Source organism: Myotis yumanensis, unplaced genomic scaffold, assembly GCF_028538775.1.
Source record: "Myotis yumanensis isolate MYYU_CA2020_CCGP unplaced genomic scaffold, mMyoYum1.0.hap1 SCAF_6, whole genome shotgun sequence".
Taxonomy (NCBI): Eukaryota; Metazoa; Chordata; class Mammalia; order Chiroptera; family Vespertilionidae; genus Myotis; species Myotis yumanensis.
Genome location: NW_027223757.1, coordinates 27,990,880 through 28,010,949, shown reverse-complemented (window position 1 = coordinate 28,010,949; position 20,070 = coordinate 27,990,880). Strand labels below are relative to the sequence as shown.

At 36.1% G+C, this 20,070-nt stretch overlaps 1 protein-coding gene across 1 annotated transcript in view; it reads right to left on the bottom strand.

Annotated features, from left to right (window-relative positions):
* VTA1 (vesicle trafficking 1) overlaps positions 1–20,070 on the bottom strand; it is a 46,770-nt gene that overhangs the window by 24,254 nt on the left and 2,446 nt on the right. The window contains exons 2-4 of the mRNA XM_070417800.1: positions 6,466–6,560; positions 4,359–4,486; positions 3,617–3,692 (exon numbers count right to left, since the gene is read on the bottom strand). Of these exons, the coding sequence (XP_070273901.1) occupies positions 3,617–3,692; positions 4,359–4,486; positions 6,466–6,560 (299 nt within the window). The remainder of the gene's footprint in view (positions 1–3,616; positions 3,693–4,358; positions 4,487–6,465; positions 6,561–20,070) is intronic.

Genomic DNA, 20,070 nt, shown 5'->3' with positions numbered 1-20,070 from the left:
TCTAAGTACAGAGCCTGGAAAGTGGTAGAAGTGGATCTCGACCCTTATTTTCTCATTACTAGTTCATACATCACAGAAACAAGTTAACTTGTTTCTCTTTCCAAGTTAGAACACAAGGTCTGTGAGGGCAGAAAAACACACCATATTCACTTGATTCCTTAAAATTAGCAGAAACTCAAGAGATAAGAGCAGTGCTATTAACTTTTATGTGATTTTCATATTCTTCCTAAATTAGCAGTAGAAAACCTAAACCAAAGACTATAAAGAAAAAAGGTAAAATATCTGTTCCTTAGACATTGCTAGATGTGAAATCTATAATAATAAAAGCGTAATATGCAAATCGACCGAACAGCAGAACGACCATCCGGACGACCACACTATGACAAACACTGGCGCCAGGCCAGCCAAGGTGAGTGTGATGTGATTGGTTGGGGGGCCCCACCATTGCCCCACAGAGGGAGGCCCAAGCCACTCTCTGTGGGGCAATCGATGGGGGGGATCTGTGATCGATTGCCCCAAAGAGGGAAGCCCAGGCCACCGGCTGGCCCAGCGATCGATCAGGGGTTGGGGACTCCACGATCACCCCAAAGAGGGAAACCCAGGCCACCCTCTGCACGGCGATCGATTGCAGAGCCCCAGCCGGGTGGGAGGTGCCTCCCTCTGCTGGCGATTGATTGAGGAGCCCCATGATCGATTGCCCAAAGAGGGAGGCCCAGGCCACCGGCCAGCGACGCTGTGGCGGGTGTACAGGGCTGGCCAGCGATCGCCCCGCAGAGGGAGGCCCAGGCCAGCCAAGCGATTGCACCCCACGTCTGTTGCCTGCAGGGGGAGGCGACCAGTAGTGGGGGACGGGAGGGCAGCGCCGCACAGATGGCAAGCAGTGGCAGCAGCGGGAGCTGGGCCAGCTGCTGGCAGCTGGGGGAAGGAAACCCCTGATAGGCCCTGATCACTGGCCAGGCCTAGGGACTCTACCTGAGGGGTCCCAGATTGTGAGAGGGCGCAGGCCAGGCTGATGGACACTCCACCCCTACCCCATGCATGAATTTTGTGTACCGGGCCTCTAGTAAATATATAATACAAAAGCCTCTCAATAATGTTGATCATAAATAGAGTAATCAAGAGGATATAGTAGGAAAATAATGTGTTTTGAACATTTCTTGCTTTAAAATATAAAATTAAAGTATATTCTTGTGACTCTATACTTAAAACTGGGACACTAAATCCAAGAAAGCTACAGGAATGTGAGAAGTTTGCATTACAAAAGTTTAACTAGATACTAAGATGGAATTATGTTGGGCACAGTTAAAAGAGTTCAATACATAGACCTAAAACAGAGGTAGAGAGTTGAAAATCAGAACAGTAGCAGACAAAATACACATATATAAACAGCTGAAGACTAAAGAAAATACAGACTTTGTTTAGTTCTGTGTAACCATGAGTAATGACATGAAATTAAAAGGGAAAAAAATCAGGAAATAGACCAAAATGCTGTAATTGAGACATATTACATTTCAGAAGAGTTATGAAAGAAGTTCTATGTAACCAGGTCTGAACATTATTTCCAACTACAGGTAAAAAAATAAAAAGCTAACTATAAGAACTTTTAAAAAATTAACTAATTAGCACTGTATTTACTGTGTGTGAATTGCACTTAATGCAAAAGAAGAGTAGAATAGAATAAGACAAAGTTCCCTTTTCAAGAACTTGCAGTATAACTTATTCCAAAATATAATATATAAAACCCAAGTCAATACATTTATAGTGTAATGTCCATATAGTTGAGACTCCAAAGGTGGAAGAGTTACAAAAATGGAGAAATTCATATAAGGTCTAGAACAATGTAGCTAAGAGTAAAGGGAATGCAATGCAAGCAGGCTGAAAACACAAAGTCCCCAGCAGTAAAAGCTGGGAGGTTGGTAAGCAGGCTGGCCTGACAAACATGAAATGGGATTGGTAAGAAAGTACCACAAGTAAGATAAACCTGCACAATGTCTGAAAATGAAAAGTCCCTATGGGTCCTTCAGTAAAACAATCACACTGAAGACTAGATTGCATGGAAAAAGAATGAAAAATAGTATAAACTCTATTTTTTAAAAAAGAAAAGTAAAAATAATTTATTTAGAAGACTAAAAATATTTATGTACAAATGTCATACACAGAAGGCCTCAGGTGTTTAGCTTGCTCCCTCCGACACTATTGCTATGCTACCTTTTCTTCTCCCTTCTCCCTACTAGAATTTGTTCTGACCTGGTTGATGACTTACTTTTCTAATCTGAGGTCCATTATTCTCTTTTGTCTGCCTGGTACTCTCCATAACCGTACTGAATTATCTAAAGCTTTCCATAGTTTCACGGATAAATCAGCTCAGCGTCCTTAATTTTCTAGTATTGTGCCACATAGTACAACAGAGGGGGAAAGAAATCCAGGTCAGGAATAGGAAACGGGAGTAGAAAGGGAGTCAAACAGAGTGGACACACTGGGCCTTCAGAATATAAAATGTGCCACCCACTGAGAAGCATTTCAGGTTTCCACACTCCAGGTTTCAGTTTCCTCTTATACTACTCTGTCTCAAGAAAACTGGACAGCAGTGGCTCTCAATGGGCACTGTCCCATACATTAGAAGGTGTTATCTGAATGACTGGGGAATGCTGTGTAGGCAAGGGCCAGGAATGCTTGGTGTTTTGAAATAAAAGGAACAATCACATAATAAAGTGTCTGTTGTTCAGCACAACTTTGAAATGTCCTGCATAACTCTGCCAATGCAAAAACTCAGCTTATAATCATCAAGTCTAGAACCTGATTTTATTTTACATCCAAACATAAAAAATTTTTTGCACAGTTTTGATATATTGTTTTATAAAAATGCAAATATCTCATAGATTATACTTTATTTTGTTTGGAACTTTACTATCTGCTCATCACTTCGAAAAAAATCGTATCACAGAAAGCAATGTTCTTCATAGATATCAAATCACCAGTATAAGAAGCCTTTATCAGTCTCATTATGGCTTTTTTTTTTTCACCCTATCTCTTTCTAGATTAATATCTCCCTCTCAGAAAACAAATTTTCTTGTGACAGTAAAACAACACTGAATTCACAGCAATGTTTGTCACTTAGCCTCAATTTACTCATGTGTAAAATGAATATGCACTCTATTATCTCATAGTGATTGTGAGAAACTAATAAATATGAAGTAATTTGTAAAACATCATGTTCTATATGTATTTTACAATAGAAACAAATCATAAACAATATTTCTGAGTAGAAATGAAATAGGAAAAGACCTTAAAAAGTTTCTGCCTCTATGTTTACCAAATAACAGTGAAGAAACTTAACAGCATACAGGATTAGTAGTATTTAAACCCTTAATAAAATCAAACTCAAAACCTGTGCTGCCCAATACTAAATTTAAAGAACTTCCTACAAAAATATATTAAAAATAATTTTATCTTTTGTTTATACTTTAAAAAATGTGTAGTAAATTAAAATGAAAAAGTTGCTTACATTACATTTCTTATGAACATGCTGCTCTAAGTAAACATTGTCATAATAAAACTGGTAAACAGCAACAATACTGATCTTTAGCTATTAAGACAATAAAAACTATATACTCACTTCATCAGTAAGTTCTCCAAACACAGTTATGACATCTATTAAAAGACTTGCCGTATAGAAGGACTTGATCATGTTTCTGGAAGAGAAAAGAGAACTGGTCTAGTTTAAAGGAAAAACATAATGATGTAGAATTAGTTATGTAGCTATAAAAAAAATTTCAATGTTTATAAAAGCATTCTGAAATTATTTTAAATAAAATCAGATTTTAGGAACACATTGGAACTCCTCTTATAAAGTTATCAGGAGAAAGTAACAACACTAATACTACACACGTAAATATGGTACAGTAAGGTTTTATAGTATACACTTGATCTTGAATAATGTAATTATAGTACTTTCTAAAAGCATATCAAGCCATGTGCATTTTTTTTTGCATTTAAATATTATTATTATAATAATGACAAACCATTTGAATTAGTGGAATGGGAGTTTTTAAAATCAGCATCACTGAACCAGACTGTTTTATGTCTAAAATCAACTCTTACATTTTCAGCAATGTTAAAAAACTAGTTAGAGTATATTTCCTGAGAAAATAAATCTGCCCTGGGTGTTCTTCTTTTAGTTATTTTTTCTAAAAAGATGGGATTGCATCTGATACTCAAAATCATTCTAGATTCTGCAAGTAATTTTTAAATATTTAAATCATTAATAAGGAAATCAGAAAGCGTTCAATGCAAAATTGGATAATTCTGGTTTAGAGTAACTAAATTTACCATTTTTATTTTCCTCTTTCTTTACTTACTTGTGAAATCGTGCAGCCCGATCTTCATTATCTGCATACAAAAACATTTTCAAAGCATAATTCTCCAAATGGGCACAACCAACTATTTCTTGAGTAACAGCTTCATTATCACCCAACTGTTTCTTAAGCTAAAAGAAAATCAAATACAAAGCTTATGATTTTGGACTTACAGAAATGTATACTTAAGTACAAATTATCCTAACAATCATTTAAAATGAATATTTATATGCATTTCAGTAAAAGATGTATCAATGAAACCCTGCAAAGAAAAATCACTCTGTCTTAGCCAAAGGTATTTAAAACACAATCCAATGTTCACAAAATTCTGATTACACATATAATAACCTGAAAGTATCATTTATCTCTAAAAATCAAAATAACCAAGAATAGAAAGATAACACATCCCAATAGCTACTTTAAAGCATCAAATATTTCAAAATAATATATTATCCAATGTACAATCAGGTATCCTAAAATGAAATTAAAATTTATTTCCTAATCATATATAAGTTAAACTTTTAATTTATTCCCATTTCAATTTCTTCTTATCAAATAAAAAAAAAATAATACTAAAAAGGATCGCTATATCCTAAAATAGTATCTTTCAGAGCACATGTATAAAAAGGGAGGTCTTATCCTAAGTAAGGTATAGATGAAAAACTTGGAATTGGATTATAAGTTTTTTAAATTTAGAAAAGCAGAAACCTCAAATCAATACAATTTAAAACTGTGTAAATTTCCAGTCAATATATCCCTTTCCTAAGCATATAATAATTTAAAGTATTTAAAAAACAAACTAAATTCCTACATTATACTCAGACTGTCACACTGAAATAAATGACCTTCTGGAATATTATATCTTAGCACCATACTACTGTTTTAAAACTGCTTTTCTCAAAGACATTATAAAATAAAAAATTATATTTAAAAAAGGCTTCAGGATTTTCCATAAAATCAACGAATACTCTCAACAAAATAATTTAATGTCCAGAGGGATTTAATGTTGAAATTTAAGGACATTTTTAGCTATGATTATCCTAAACAAAAACAGAAAAAGCCTGAATGTAATACTAATTACTATATCCAAACTGTGACATCATTTAATTCTATATTAATTCTAGAGGCAGATTTAATTCTAGAAAAAAGTTTAAAATATCCGGCAGCAAAAATATACTAAAAGTTTTCAAAATGTGACATAAACATTTTATTAGGTAGATGTGCTCTCACCATGGAATAAACTCACTCTACTTGTTATTTAATTTAGATACTAATAAATCCTGATGAGTCACTTTATAAATGTGATTTTACACTTTGCTTATTATAAAGAACTGAGTTTTGTATTATCCAAAAGCTATTATTTTACTTACTAGAGGCCTGGCGCATGAAATCATGCTCGGGTATGGTCCCTAGGCTTAGCCTGCAATCAGGGCCATCTTCCCCAGCTGCTGGCAGCTGGCCCCGCCCTCCGCCGCCACCCCCCAGGTTCCCAGTCTGCCACTGGGCAATGGGAGCCTGATGGCCAGTGGGGAGGGACCAATAGGTCGGCCAGTCCTGCCTGCTCGCTGGCCCGACCCCCGCCGCAGGTCGGCCTATGTGTGGGGCAACCAGGGGGTGGGGGCCTTGGCCTGGTGCCGCCGCATCCCCTGCCATCCACCCCGGTTTCCCGTTTGCCATCCGGTGATAGGAGCCTGCTGGCTGGGGAGAGGTGGTCAGTGCACCTCATAGTACTGGTCGAGCAGCTGTTCTGGCATTATGATCGCTGGGCTTTTATTATATAAGATTATTGTTATACTGAGAAATTAAAAGGGGTATATTCTACATAAAATGTCTGTTAAAGAAGAATTTCACAAATATATCACTATGTGTAAGACACATTCTCCTTCCTGCCATATAACCTCATCCTCCAAAAAATACTGTAATTTTTCCTGCACTTATAGAAGCAGTGTTAGAAGTGCAAGGCCAACAGGGGCAACAGAATGCCCCTGTTGCCTGTTTTCATCAGCTATAATGACATTGCTGATTACTGCCAAGGGAAAAAACTACACAAATTAAATAAAATAGCATTTTAAACATTAACCAGAAAATAAATTCTCTCTGTTTAACTCACAGTTTCTAACTGATCCATTAGCTTTGATAAAAATTTACGACATTCAGGAGTTTTACTATCAATCTTCATTCCAGTTTGCATCGCATATAAACGACCTAAAAAAAAAAAGGAAAATAATTTAAATAATTTAATTTTTAACATCTTTCGTTGACTGAATTTTTAAAATGTTTCATCTAATAAATCATTTAACATTTAAGTAAACTTAGAAATAAAACTCCGATTTACTAGGAATCTTAATTACAAATATAAAGAACACAAAATATTATTCTAACAAATTGTTAGCAAGTAAGGCATTCTCTTTTGGCATGTTAAAAAAAAAAAAAAAGACTAGGTTCTAAGCTGTCAAAGGGACCTGTAATTTAATTGGTTAGTTGGGGTACTCAGAAAAATAACCCATATGTAGAAAACCATGTGCCAAGTGTCAGATAAGTGATGTTGATAAAATATACAATATGGGCTAGATTGATGGGAAATGTGATTTAAGTTGAGGCTAATAAAAAGAACTGTTTTAACTATTTTTATGTACACATATAAAAATATACTCTCTCTAAAAGAATTAATGAAAACATTAGAGATAAAGCTAAAGCTAACAACCTCTCTGACTAATAGCTTTTCCAATGGTAAGAGCTGTGAATAGGTTAGTGGCAATTGTTATCACTGGTGTGTACATATATCATCTGTAATTTACTCTTACATTCAACAATATGTTTTGGAGGTCTATGTTCATGCTATAGTGCTCCACAGTATGAACACATCATTTTAACTAAAGCACATTTAGGTTGTTCTCAGATTTTAATTATTATAAATCATGTTGCCCTATCATACCTTCTTATGCATACATTCAAGTTCCCTGAGGTAAATATCAAGAAGTGGGATTCCTGGGTCATAGCATGTATACCTTTTTCACTTTGAAAGCTACTCTTGAACTGTCCTCCAAAACAGGTTACTACACTAACATGCAGTTATACCTGCAATACATAAAAGCATTCATTTCCCTCAAACTCATAAAGAACTGTTATTACTAAACTTCCTGTCAATCTGAATTGAAAGTGGTATCTCACTGTTTGGTTTTGCATTTTCCTGACTACTAAATAGGTGTTAGATATTTACTGGATAGCCCTATATCCTCCTTTATGAATTATGACTATCTATCTATCTATCTATCTATCTATCTATCTAAAAGGCTAAACTTAGAAATAAAATATGCAAAGTGTCCCCTTGGGAGTTCGACCGGGAGTTCGATCGCTCGCTATAATGAGCGCTGACCACCAGGGGGTTGTGCGGAACAAAGGAAGGTCCCAGCCAGCAGCCGGAAGGCCCCGATTGGCCCTGATGGCCAGCCAGGCCTAGGAATCCTAGTTTCGTGCACCGGGCCTCCAGTGTATCAAAATAAAAGAAAAAACTTCCACTAAATTTTCTATTGGGTTATTTGCTTTTTAACAAATTGGCTTCTGGCTGTTCTTTATAGAGTATGAAATAGGAACATAATGTCTTTTTTCCCCCAAATGGAATCTTGTGAACACTATCCTCATTCCCTGTTTTACTTTACTCTTCAGCGTGTAATCATCTTCTATTTATTTATCCTGTCTCTACTACTCCAACTAGAATTTAAACATGATGACCGTAATTTTAATCTATTTGGTTTGCTGGTGTATTCCTGGCATCCAGGCTAGTACTTGGCCTTTAATAAACATTTTCTGAATAGATAAGAGAATAGCTCATTTTGCCCCACTGATTTAAATGCCATTTTTATCATTCATTATCATATATTAAGTTTCCAATTCTGTATACTTGTCCATCTTGCTTCCCTAGCCTACTGGGTCTATCACTGCTTTATTTACTAGTTTATAACATAGCTTGGTACTCTTAGGATTTTCAGTTCAATTATGTCTACCTGAGCATACCATCTTTAAAATATGTATTAATATACACACACTACTGTGTATATTCTGTGTGTTTTTAATTTAAAAACTTTATCGGAAGGAACTACATTTTCATGCTTAGGTTTAGAGTTTAAGGTTTAATTTATTATTATATTTATTTCCACAAATCAAATGTAAGGGTTTTATCCATCTAGGGATTAACAAGAGAGGAAAAAAAATTGAGTTCCATAAGTACTGAACAGATATACACTGCCACACAGTGAAAAAACATGGTGTTTCATTTTCACTGCACAGGATCCAGCACTAGATGTCACTTTGACACAAAAACAGACATATGCTATTTTAAAATGCAGAAAAGCATGTTTTAGTTTAAGTATCCATTGCTTTAATCACAAATGTGACCAAGTTTTCTTTCTTTTCTCCTTCTTTTAACTAGTCATGTTTCTTTAGCAAGTTGTCTTGGTCCTTTTCCCCTTATACCTATTAGGTTTTAAACATCAATTCCCCCATTCCACCAGGCCTTTTAAAGCATGGTTGAATGCCCTCCCCCTTTTAAACCAATCATATTTCTTTTAAGTTCTATGCCTGTTTTAGTCAGCTTTTTTCCTTAAAATGAACTGAACTCCCCAAGACTTCTTTTTGAGCTGTTAGGTATTTTCTTCCAGCATTTTTGTTGCATTTATTTTATTTTATTTTTTTAATGCATCATGAGCTCTTTAGATAAACATATAGGCTGCAAATACTATGTGGTCTTTCAATTTTTGCATGTTGTTTTAAAACACAGAGGCTTCAAATACTTATGTATTCAAAGCTATTATTGTTTTCCCCTATCAGTTGTAAGCTTGGAAAGTTCTTTTATTTGCAAGGACTTGATATTCAGTTGTACAATATTTCTAGTTGTTTTTATGGTTTAATATTTCAAATATAACTTTTTAATTTGCATTTTCCCCCAAGTTATTGGCACTTAAGATCTGTGTTCCTTCTTTAATATAGGTAATTTAACTTTTTATGTTTCCTGCCTATTTGATTTTGCTGGGATCTCAGATCAAATGTCATCCTATGTAATAAAAAGGTAATATGTAAATTGACTCTAACGGTGGAACTACCGGGAACATCTGGTCGCTATGATGTGCACCTCGACAGAGCTAAGGATGTCCAACTAACAGCTTGGGAGCAGGCCTAAGCCATTAGTCGGATATCCCCCGAGGGCTCCTGGGCTGCCAGAGGGATGTCTGACTGCCAGCTTAAGCGGTCAGTTGGACATCCCCTGAGGGGTCCCGGACTGTGAGAGGGCGCAGGTTGGGCTGAAGGATCCCCCGAGTGCACGAATTTTCATGCACCAGGCCTCTGGTCTCCTTATATGATAATATCTATAATTGATATAATTTTTCTTCCCCAAATTTAATCTTACTATGTCTTACTGTATTACCAAAATTTTCTAAGAAATTTTAAGTGTTATTACTCTTTATTTTTAAGTGGAAGGCTTTTTTTGGTTAAGTGTAGAAATTGTTAAAATATAAATTGAGGCATATTAAAAAAATTAACTCATCTGGATAGGTGACCAAAACGTTAAGAAACACATTTCACTGCATTCTCACTTCTCTCAAGTATAAATGGTATTTTCTTGCCCCAACCTAATCCATGCCTCTTCCCCAAGATCCCATTTCTTCTACTGTATCCCTTGGAACTGCTTCATAATCATCTCCTCAGATTCCTTCTCTCTCTTTTTAACTAAAACCTGAATGTCACTTGAAGAAATCATTTGCAGTCCTCTCCAGAATTTTTAATTCTCTTACATTCCTCCTATGTCAGGATTGGCAGGTATGACCGGTTTTCTCCTTGTACCCCCCTGCTATTTACGTTCCAGTATTTTCTCAATGTCTTCTAAACATGCTGGTCTAGGGCTCATGCTACCTCCACTTGATCTTGTTATGCTTGTAATCACCTATGGACCTCCTTGTTTTTCTATCATAACCCCTATTCACACAGATAATACTTCTGGTAGAGACTGCAAACTGCCTTTTCACATCCATTCTTCCCATCTTCCTTACTAACAAGACCCCTACATTATTAGGGAGTTGTAATGTACCCAGCCAAAATAGTACATTTCCCAGGATTCCTCAAAGCAAACTATGGCCATGTAACTAAGACTAATATCATTCAACCAGAAATTGTTGGGAGAGACATCTGTAAAGTCATCTTTAAATAGAAAATGATAGCAAGGGAAAGATCTGACTGACCCTCTCCCTATTCTTTTCTCTACTGCCTGGAATAAAAATGGGATGACTGAAACTCTAGGGACATCTTGGACACAAGCAACCTTGGAAATGGTAACCACATGCTGGTTTTAGATTTGAAATTGAATGTGATTCCCTAATGACTTCATGGAATTTGCATACTGGCACTGGGTACTGCCAATACCAAACTTTCTTTTAAATGAGGAAGTAAATTGTATTTTACTTAGTCATTTTTTGGGGGGTTTCCTGTGATTAGAAAGCAAATCTAATTCTAATGCTTACCCAGTACCATGTTCTCAATTCTTACTGACCCTGATCTCCAGTAATTCTATCTACTCTCCCTTACATGCCAGCCATTCCATTATTAATTTACCATCACAAACTTCCAAAATCAGTAGATCAAACACTCACTATAAACACAATATCCCTTTTTTCCAACATTCAACTATGCCTCTTACAACAGGCTTCCTGTTCACTGGTGTCTACCTACTTCTTCATGATAGTCTTCTCATCTTCAATGTCCTTCTACAACCAGCTTTGATTTTACAGTATATTTTTCTAGAACATTACTATCCTATCTCCTTCTATCCCTGAATCATTTTTTACAACCCTCTGGTAAAAGCACGCTCATATATAAAGCCATCTATTTTTTCCCTCTATATCTACATGCAAACTGCAGAGACCACTGGCATATTAGCATCATTATAAAGATCATAATTATCAAATAAGTTTAATACCCGCCTTCCCAATCTCCCAAATGACTATCTCAAAGAATATGAATATCATTAAAAACAAAATGACCCAAAAAGACACACAGAAAATTTGAGAGATTATTTGTTATCTATATACAATACTGACCAACATGGTAGGACATGATAACATTAGTTCTGTACTCACATAAAATATAGTACTGACAGTTTCATTTCCCAGGTCTTTCTCCTTATTTTCTAACCACAGTAGCGAACACTATGTGAATCCTACCATCCAGAGTGTAGTTAGCCACTTGGTAGACCAACTTTGGGGATAAGTGGCTATCAAGCACAAGTAATGGCCCAGATCATATGAAATGAGGTTGATTCCTAGGTTCACCTTGGGTTTAGTGGCAGTCATCTCAGAACTTAACCATTAAGCAGACATGCAGAAAATTAATCCAGCATTTTCTTGCTACCTTGTACAAGAAGTGTATTCCTATGTAAAAAGCACAATTTTCAGTTTCAGATTTATTACTCTTCATTTCTACTATTGCTTACAATAAAAATGGTGGAGTCAGTCTATCTGTCTATCTCCTTTGAGGCAAAAATCAAATTATTCCCACTTTGCTATCACTTGGATTGCGGGAAACGAGTTAAGTCGGCTCGCGTGAATTGCGCGTACTCCGCGGGAGCCGTCTTAACTCGGTTCATATAGATTTGCGGTGGAGTGCGGGAAACGTGTAAACTCGGGCCGATTGTAACTGCGTATTACCAAATATTTGTTTGTTTGCCGTTCACAAAGATACCTACCTGCGTATGCGAACCGTTTCATACCCATACTTCGAACCCATACTTCAAAAGATATAGGCATTTTAAACTAACTCTGATTTTGCGCGGGAAACCTAAATAATTGCCCGCGCCATCTTATATTTTGGCGGGAAATTCACCCGACACCGTAGTGCTATCATCAAAACCATGATCAACAAATACCAGCTTCTTGTCCTTTAACGGTTAACCTCAGTACAGATGGCTGATTACTGAAATACAGTGTAATGACAATATAGTTTACTGGTTTTCCCAAATGCATTTTTTTCTTGGTTTACATGCATATTTAGTCTTTGCAATTACAAGAACATTATTATACAGTAACACTTTTAAATGAAGAAATGGATCATCTCCGAATCGGAAAGATTTAGGACAAAAATTGGGCTGCCTTTACATTTTTAAATATCTTATGTGGTTTACAAGTCTTAAGTACAGAAAATATATCACAAGATGCATTCTGTAAATGTAATAAAAGCGAAAAGTACTTAAAATCTACTTACGAAAATTAATAAAGATCTTTTTGCCATAGGGATGGAAAAAAGAATCACATTCATATAGAACTCTATTCAAGACAAGTAACTCATTGTAGCAGCAGCATGATGAAAAATTAATGTCTAATATGGAAATTACCTACTAAAACAGCATAAATGTGTAGCTAAAATCACGTATAAAGAAATATATTTGATTCATTTCATCAAGGAAATGTGTTTATTTTAATGAATAAATATTATTTGAAGATGAGTAATGAGGCATATTTGCAAAAGGATTAAATACTTTCCAACTCAATTTTAATTTCATGTGAGGCATTTGGTGACATTTACTAACCCTGAAGGTATGTGTAATTCAAAGTTCCATAAAATCTAAACATTAACATTCTAACACATCCTTGTTTATACGTGAGGAATATAAAAATATGAAATGTATGATAAAAATACACAAAAATCATACATTAAAAGCAATTGTGAAGAGTGATACTTGAATAGGGTCATCAATGTGGCACTCAAATAGGAATCATTATGGTATAGATTGATGTTTAAAGCAAATTTTATTCCAATAAATAGAACTGAATATATTACACTACTTATATGTACATCGTAAATATTTGCTATATGGTTAGTATTACATTTTGTGTAGGGACTTTTGAACCCATAAAGAAAAATAAGTCAACAGCCCAATGAGATCAAATAATGAAAAAATAACAGAAATAGTAGATGACATTAAAATACTAGGAAACAATTATAAAACATTTTAAAGGAAACCATGTATTAAGTGAGGAGATAAATAGAACACATACAAAGGAATACAAATGAAACTTCTAGAGATGAAAAATATAACATATGAAATAAAAAATTTACTGGATAAGTTTAAACATCACAGAAGAAAAGATTTGTGGACTTCAGAATACAGCAATAGAAACTACTCAAAAAAAAAAAAAAAGCAGGGAGAAAGGGATTGAAAACAAAAGAAGAGCAAAACTAGAGTCTCAATGAGGTGTGGGAAATATCAAGTGTTCTAATACATATGTAACTGGATTCCCCACCACCCCCCATAAGGGTGGGAAAATGTGGCAAAAAAAAAAAAAATACTGAAAGAAAAAAATACAAAGTAAAATCCTTATGCACCAAAAATATCTTTCAAAAATAAAAATAAAATAAAAGTTAATTTCACACAATAGAACAGAATTCATTGTCAGCAAGCCTCATAAAAAATTATAAAGTTCTTGCCCAGCTGGTGTCGCTCAGTGATTTACCATTGACCTATGAAGCAGGAGGTCATGGTTCAATTCCTGGTCAGGGCACATGTCCGAGTTGTGGGCTCGGTCCCTGGTGTGAGGTGTGCAGGAGGCAGTCGATCAGTGGTTCTCTCTCATCATTGATGTTTCTGTCCCTCCCTCCCTTCCTCTCTGAAATCAATATATATATATTCTATATAATAATACCCTAATATGCAAATCGACCTAAAGGTGGAATGAGTGGTTGCTATGACATGCACTGACCACAGGGGGCAGGCGCTCAATGCAGGAGCTGCCCCCTGGTGGTCAGTGAGCTCCCACAGGGGGAGCACTGCTCAGCCAGAAGCTGGGCTCACAGCTGGCAAGCACACAGCAGTGGTAGCAGGAACCTCTCCTGCTTCCGCAGCAGCACTAAGGATCCCTTGGGGGATGTCCACCTGCCAGAGGACACAGGCCGGGCTGAGGGACCCCCGCCCCCCCATCCTCCCCCCCCCCCCCCGCCCCGCCACCAGTGTACGAATGTCATGCACCGGGCTTCTAGTATGTATGTGTGTGTGTGTATAATAAAGCTCTTCCAAACAAAAGAAAGTGACAACCAGATTTAAAACTTGGTTCTATGCAAAACAATGAAGAGAGCTGAAAACGGTAATTATGGAGAAAATATTTTTAAAAATTATTTCATTTTATACATTTCTTTAAAACAAGTTTAAAAAATAAGGTTTTGTGGCATATGTATAAATAAAAATTATGTCAACCAAAACCAAAGAACAGGAGAGGAGAAAACAAAGTTCTTAACTTTATATGTGAGATGGTATATTACATGACAGTAGGCTGTGATAAGTTATTGTAAACATTAGAGCAACTACTAAAAAGAAAATAAAGAATATCTAACAATCCCATAGTGGAAGTACAATGGAATCCAAGTGCTTTCAAAGAGAAATAATAACTAACTGAGGTAAAAAACAAAAACCACTTAAAAAAACAACAAAACCTTGCCAAGCCACAGAAAAACGATACATTGAATGAATGCAGAAAAATATCAAACATTGAACCTTTTATATATAAACCTGTGCTGCTCAAGAGTATGTAAGCTTTCACTCTGAACAATCAAACACAACTGACATAAAAAATGAATCTTACCAAAATTGCATGAGTACCAAAAGAAAAGAAAATGATAGGTAAGGACAAGTTAGTTAATTCCACTGACCCTGTCCATTCAATCTTAGGGACAGGTTGAAAGAACCTAATGATGAAATGATTTACTTTACTCAAAAAGGAGTAACTATTAAAATGACTATTTTTACAAAATAAAATTCATGTTTGTATATGTTTGCAAAAACAAATATAAGCTAAAAGAATGAAATGCTAGCGGATAAATCAATGGTCCAACTTTCTGTGTGTTTTTTGTAAATTATTAACCTGTTATTGCTATAGTAAAGAATCCTTAGTTGGCTAATAAAAAAGTAAGTACTTAGATAACAGGACTCTGGGTTCTGATTAATCTTACAGATTTAGAAATTAACAAAAAAGAAAACAGCTTATTTTTACTGGCTTAGTTAAGCTTGTTTGACTGGCTTTAGAAAACCCAGTTTCTGTGTGACTAACAACAACAATGAAAAATAGGCAACTAATTATTAATCCTAACATCCGTGTGTTAACATCACAGTTAGCCTTTATTTAAACAAAACTATAATTTTTCACTTGTTGTCCAGAATTGAAATAACCATACATATTTACAACTTCCTGAAAACTGGATTTACTTTTTCTATGATCATATAAATAAATGGCTCTTAAATAACATTTATACAAGGTCATGGAAAGCCTTGTACAATGTCACCCCCTAGAGGAAACTTTTACAAACCAAACTTGAAACTTCATGTTTAGTTAATTAAGCAAATTTAAAAGGAAGAAATCTTTCTGGGTTTAGCTTTATCTACAACAGCAAACCTGATAGAATAAAAATACTTATAATATAGTGTCCGTGTTTAATGGGGACTCAAAATTTTTCTGGCTTCATTAAAGAGAAAAAAGAAGAGATGAATATAGAGCTCAAACCTGTCCTTCATTATTTTTGTTTGCTCTAAGACTACAGAAAAGTATCTCTTCACACATTTTAAAGTTTACATCTACTACTTTCTATCAGATGTTTAAATAGGTACAAAAAAATGTAACTAATATACTACATTAAATATTGAAATCTAAAAACTATACTCTTTCATCTGAAAATATAGCAAATTGGTATCTATCACAATCTATTTTAAAACATAAAAAGGCTCTTTTTAAAGTCACAAATACACTATTGTATTTCATTTTAACTCATCTTTCCATTTTCTTATCCTATAAAATTTTATCATAAAAAAATATTTATGGCTCTGGCCAATTGAATGTCTTCCCATGAACCAAAGGTTGCTGGTTCAATTCTCAGTCAGGGCACATGCCCTGGTTTCGGGTTCAATACCCAGTAACAGGCCTGCAGGAGGTAACAGATCCATATTCAGCTTTCATATTGATGTTTCTGTTTCTCTCCCTCTCTCTCTCTCTCTCCCCCTTCAAAAATAAATAAATAAATAAACACAATTAAAAAAAACACATGTATATATTTGTATGCTCAAAATTCCTAACTTGCTTATCATACTTCTCTGCAAAGTGTACAAAAGCTAAAATTTAAATTAATCAAAATTTCCTGTGAGATAAGGTGCTAGGTGTTAAAATTTTCCTTTTGAAATTTAGTTTTTATACTTATTGTAATGCATAATTGATCAAACATTAATTTTATATATCTTAATAATCATTATATACACTTCATTGACACTTCCAAAAATACTGAATATTGAAAACTTCCTAAGCAAATACTCTCAAGGTTTTATTATTATTATTTGCATAACTAATTCACACTTCATGGTATTGATGGGGTGGTCATAATAATCTGGCCGGCCATAATAATCTGGCCACAAAGTGTATAAAAGCTAAATTTTATTAGAAATGCATCTTATGCCCTAGCCGATGTGGTTCAGTGGATAGAGCATCAGCCTGTGGATGACCAAAGGGTCCTGGGTTCGATTCCAGTCAAGGGCACGTACCTTGGTTGCAGGCTCCTCCCCGGCCCAGGCCTTGGTCAGGGCTCATGCAAGAGGCAACCAATTGATGTGTTTCTCTCACATTGATGTTTCTCTCTCTACATCCCTCTCTCTTCTACTCTTCCTAAAAATCAATAGAAAAGTATCCTTGGGTGAGAATTAACAAAAAACAAACAAACAAACAAAATGCATCTTATAATGAGTTAAACTGCATTATCTATGAACCAATATGATTAGTCATAGTGAACCATATTAGAGTATTGGTTCTGTTTCCACTTTCATTTTTATTAATGTAACACGGGAGAAAACTCATTCACATAAAGCAGCAGATGAGTATGAAAGTTTTGTCATAGCAAACCACTGAATCCTTTAAATTCCTTCTGAGTATGGACTAAAAACCTTGTAATCACCTATCATCAAGTATTATCCTATCTAATAAAAGACAAAAAGGGTAATTGACTGTACCATCGCTATGCTTCCCATTGCTAATCAGCACCATATGCAAATTAACCGCCATCAAAGATGGGAGCTAATTTGCATACTGCAGGCAGGGCTGGCCAGCGCCAGACACCATCCGGGCCCCCTGTGCGGCTGGGCTTAGGTGGCGCGATCGCATCACCTAAGCCCCGCCCCCAGCCGGGACCCCCGTATGCCGCCTAAGCACCACTGCCAGCTGGGACCCCATGGCGATCCCATAGCAGGCAAGTGCAGAGGGCAGCTGGCCCCAAGGTGGGCCTGCTCCTGGGATCGCCGTACCCCACAGGCAGCACCCAGCAGGGCCTGCCCCCAGTCTCTGCAGTGATCTGGTGATCCATGAGCAAGAAAGCGCAGCCTGCAGGCAGCACCCCACCCTGGCCACAGCTCAAGGGAGAGAAAAACACGCAGTGGAGGCCAGGAGCCTGAGAGATCAACACAGAGGGGCGCCTGCTCCAAGCCTCCACGGTGTGGCTGGGGGCAGGCCCCCAGCAGACACACACACTCACACACACACACACACAGGACGCCTGCTCCGAGCCTCTGCTGCTAGACTGTGACCGTCAGTAGGACATCCACTGAGGGCTCCCGGACTGTGAGAGGGGCAGGCTGGGCTGAGAGTACCCCAGCCCTCAGTGCATGAATTTCGTGCACCGGGCCTCTAGTTTTTAATAATCTCTTGGCTGACATTTCAATTAAGTCTCCCTCAAAATTTGTTTTAAAACTAGAAAAGAATCTGTCACCCCATCAGTAAAGTTATTCATTTTCTCAATTCCCAGGAAGCTTATAAAAAAAAAGATCTTACAAAGATTCATCTTTTTTTTTTTTTCAGTCAGAGGCTTCTCGTGTATCCTAGACAGACACAGGATTGTGAAAACTGAAATAACATTTATTTCAACATCCTCTGGCAAATAAATAAGTTAGCTTATCACTTGTTTTAAATGTATTTCTGAAAAAAAGCAGAACATCCCAGAGTTGAAGATATAGCTATTTAGTTAAAGGAGAATGCCTACCTTATTACATAAGACAAAACCTGATGCTAATGCCAAACCAATCAGTCAATGAGGTTTACTTTTTGAGAAAAATATGACTTAATTTTCCAATTCGAATAAATACGTTAACCTATATCCCCATGTGCTTCATGTCATCTGAATTCCAACTCTAAAATTTTGATAAGTAACAAACCCCTACATGAGCTTGTCACTTGGATGAAAAAGGCAATGGCCCCTTAAGCATTTCTCTTTTGCCCCTTTTCTCCCTTACCTCAGGAATGAAATTCTTTAATAATGAAGAGAGAATGAAAAGGTAAGGTCATTTCACAAAAACTCTTTACCATTTTGGGAATTCAACACATGGCAATACTGGCTAATTTTTTTGTTTGTTTGGGTGTATTTTTATTTTGATTTTTTTAGCCTGAACAGATATGTGTATAAGAGAACTTTCCAGTGTGGTCCTTCCATGTCTTTGTCCCCACAGCTAATCCTCCCCACCCCTGCTGCATAGGACCTTGGTCCCAAACTGTCCCTCCTCACTCCTTTGGATAAAATCCAAAATGATCAAACAAAAGCTGCTAATCTCTAAGAACAAGTCCCTCATCTTCTGAGATTAATCTTGACAAACTTCAGGTGACTTCCCCATTTCCTTTATAAAACATAGCACCCTCTTTCCCAAATTAGAATGTTCCTTTGACATCTTTTCTCATGCCAGCATTTTGAATAAAAGCTTATTCTTTACTCTGACTGATTTTCTTCCACATGACACAGGGAAAGACAGGAAGCTCTACCTAATACCTTAATTAATGGAGGCTTCACTAATACTAGTAATTTAAATTTTTCTTTTTTATGGAACCTGGAGGTTTTCTACCTTCATCCCCAGGGTAACTTGCCCTAAAAATACTCATGATTCATAAGAGCATGTCTTTCTTCTCTAAACTAGGAGAATGGCAATTGTGAACCGGATGTGGAAAAAGAGAAAGCAGCATATTGCATTGCTACTTAGCCAAAGGAGCCTTGTAAGAAAGAAACAGGGAGTTGAGAATTGGGAAAAGGATTCCTGTAGAATTACTTACACACAGAAGTCTGAAAAGTACTGGCTCAGCATGCCTAGAGCACAAGTTATATACCCACGAATACAGCAGCTACAGGAATTATCAGACAGCATATATGAATATAAATATATTTAAAACATTTAAAGAAATAAGAATGTTTAAGAACTATAGTAACAAAAGATTAACAGAAATGGGTAGGTCAATTTGAAAAGAAACGATAACAGAAGATCTAGAAATAAAAAAATAAAGTAGAAACACAATACCTGGGTTATACTACAGAATACCTATATGAAGATGAGCACAGACCTAAAGAAATTACACCAAATGTAGCTCAGAGAGACAAAGGGATGCAAACTCTGAAAGCATTGAGAGACAAAGAAATAAAGAAGGAAAGTGCAACACATGTGTAATCAAAATTTCAGTAGAAAATAGATAAAGAATAATATGCCAAAGTCCCAAACAAGGTACTACTTACACAAAAGGAAACCAAGGACTAGAAAATCAGAATACAAATCATAGGGAAGAGGGTGGTAAACTGGCTATATTGTAAAGTTAAGAACTTTTGAACATCAAAGGACTTTATGGAATGAACTCAGAGGAGACATTTGCAATGCATACAACAAAGGAATAATATCTAG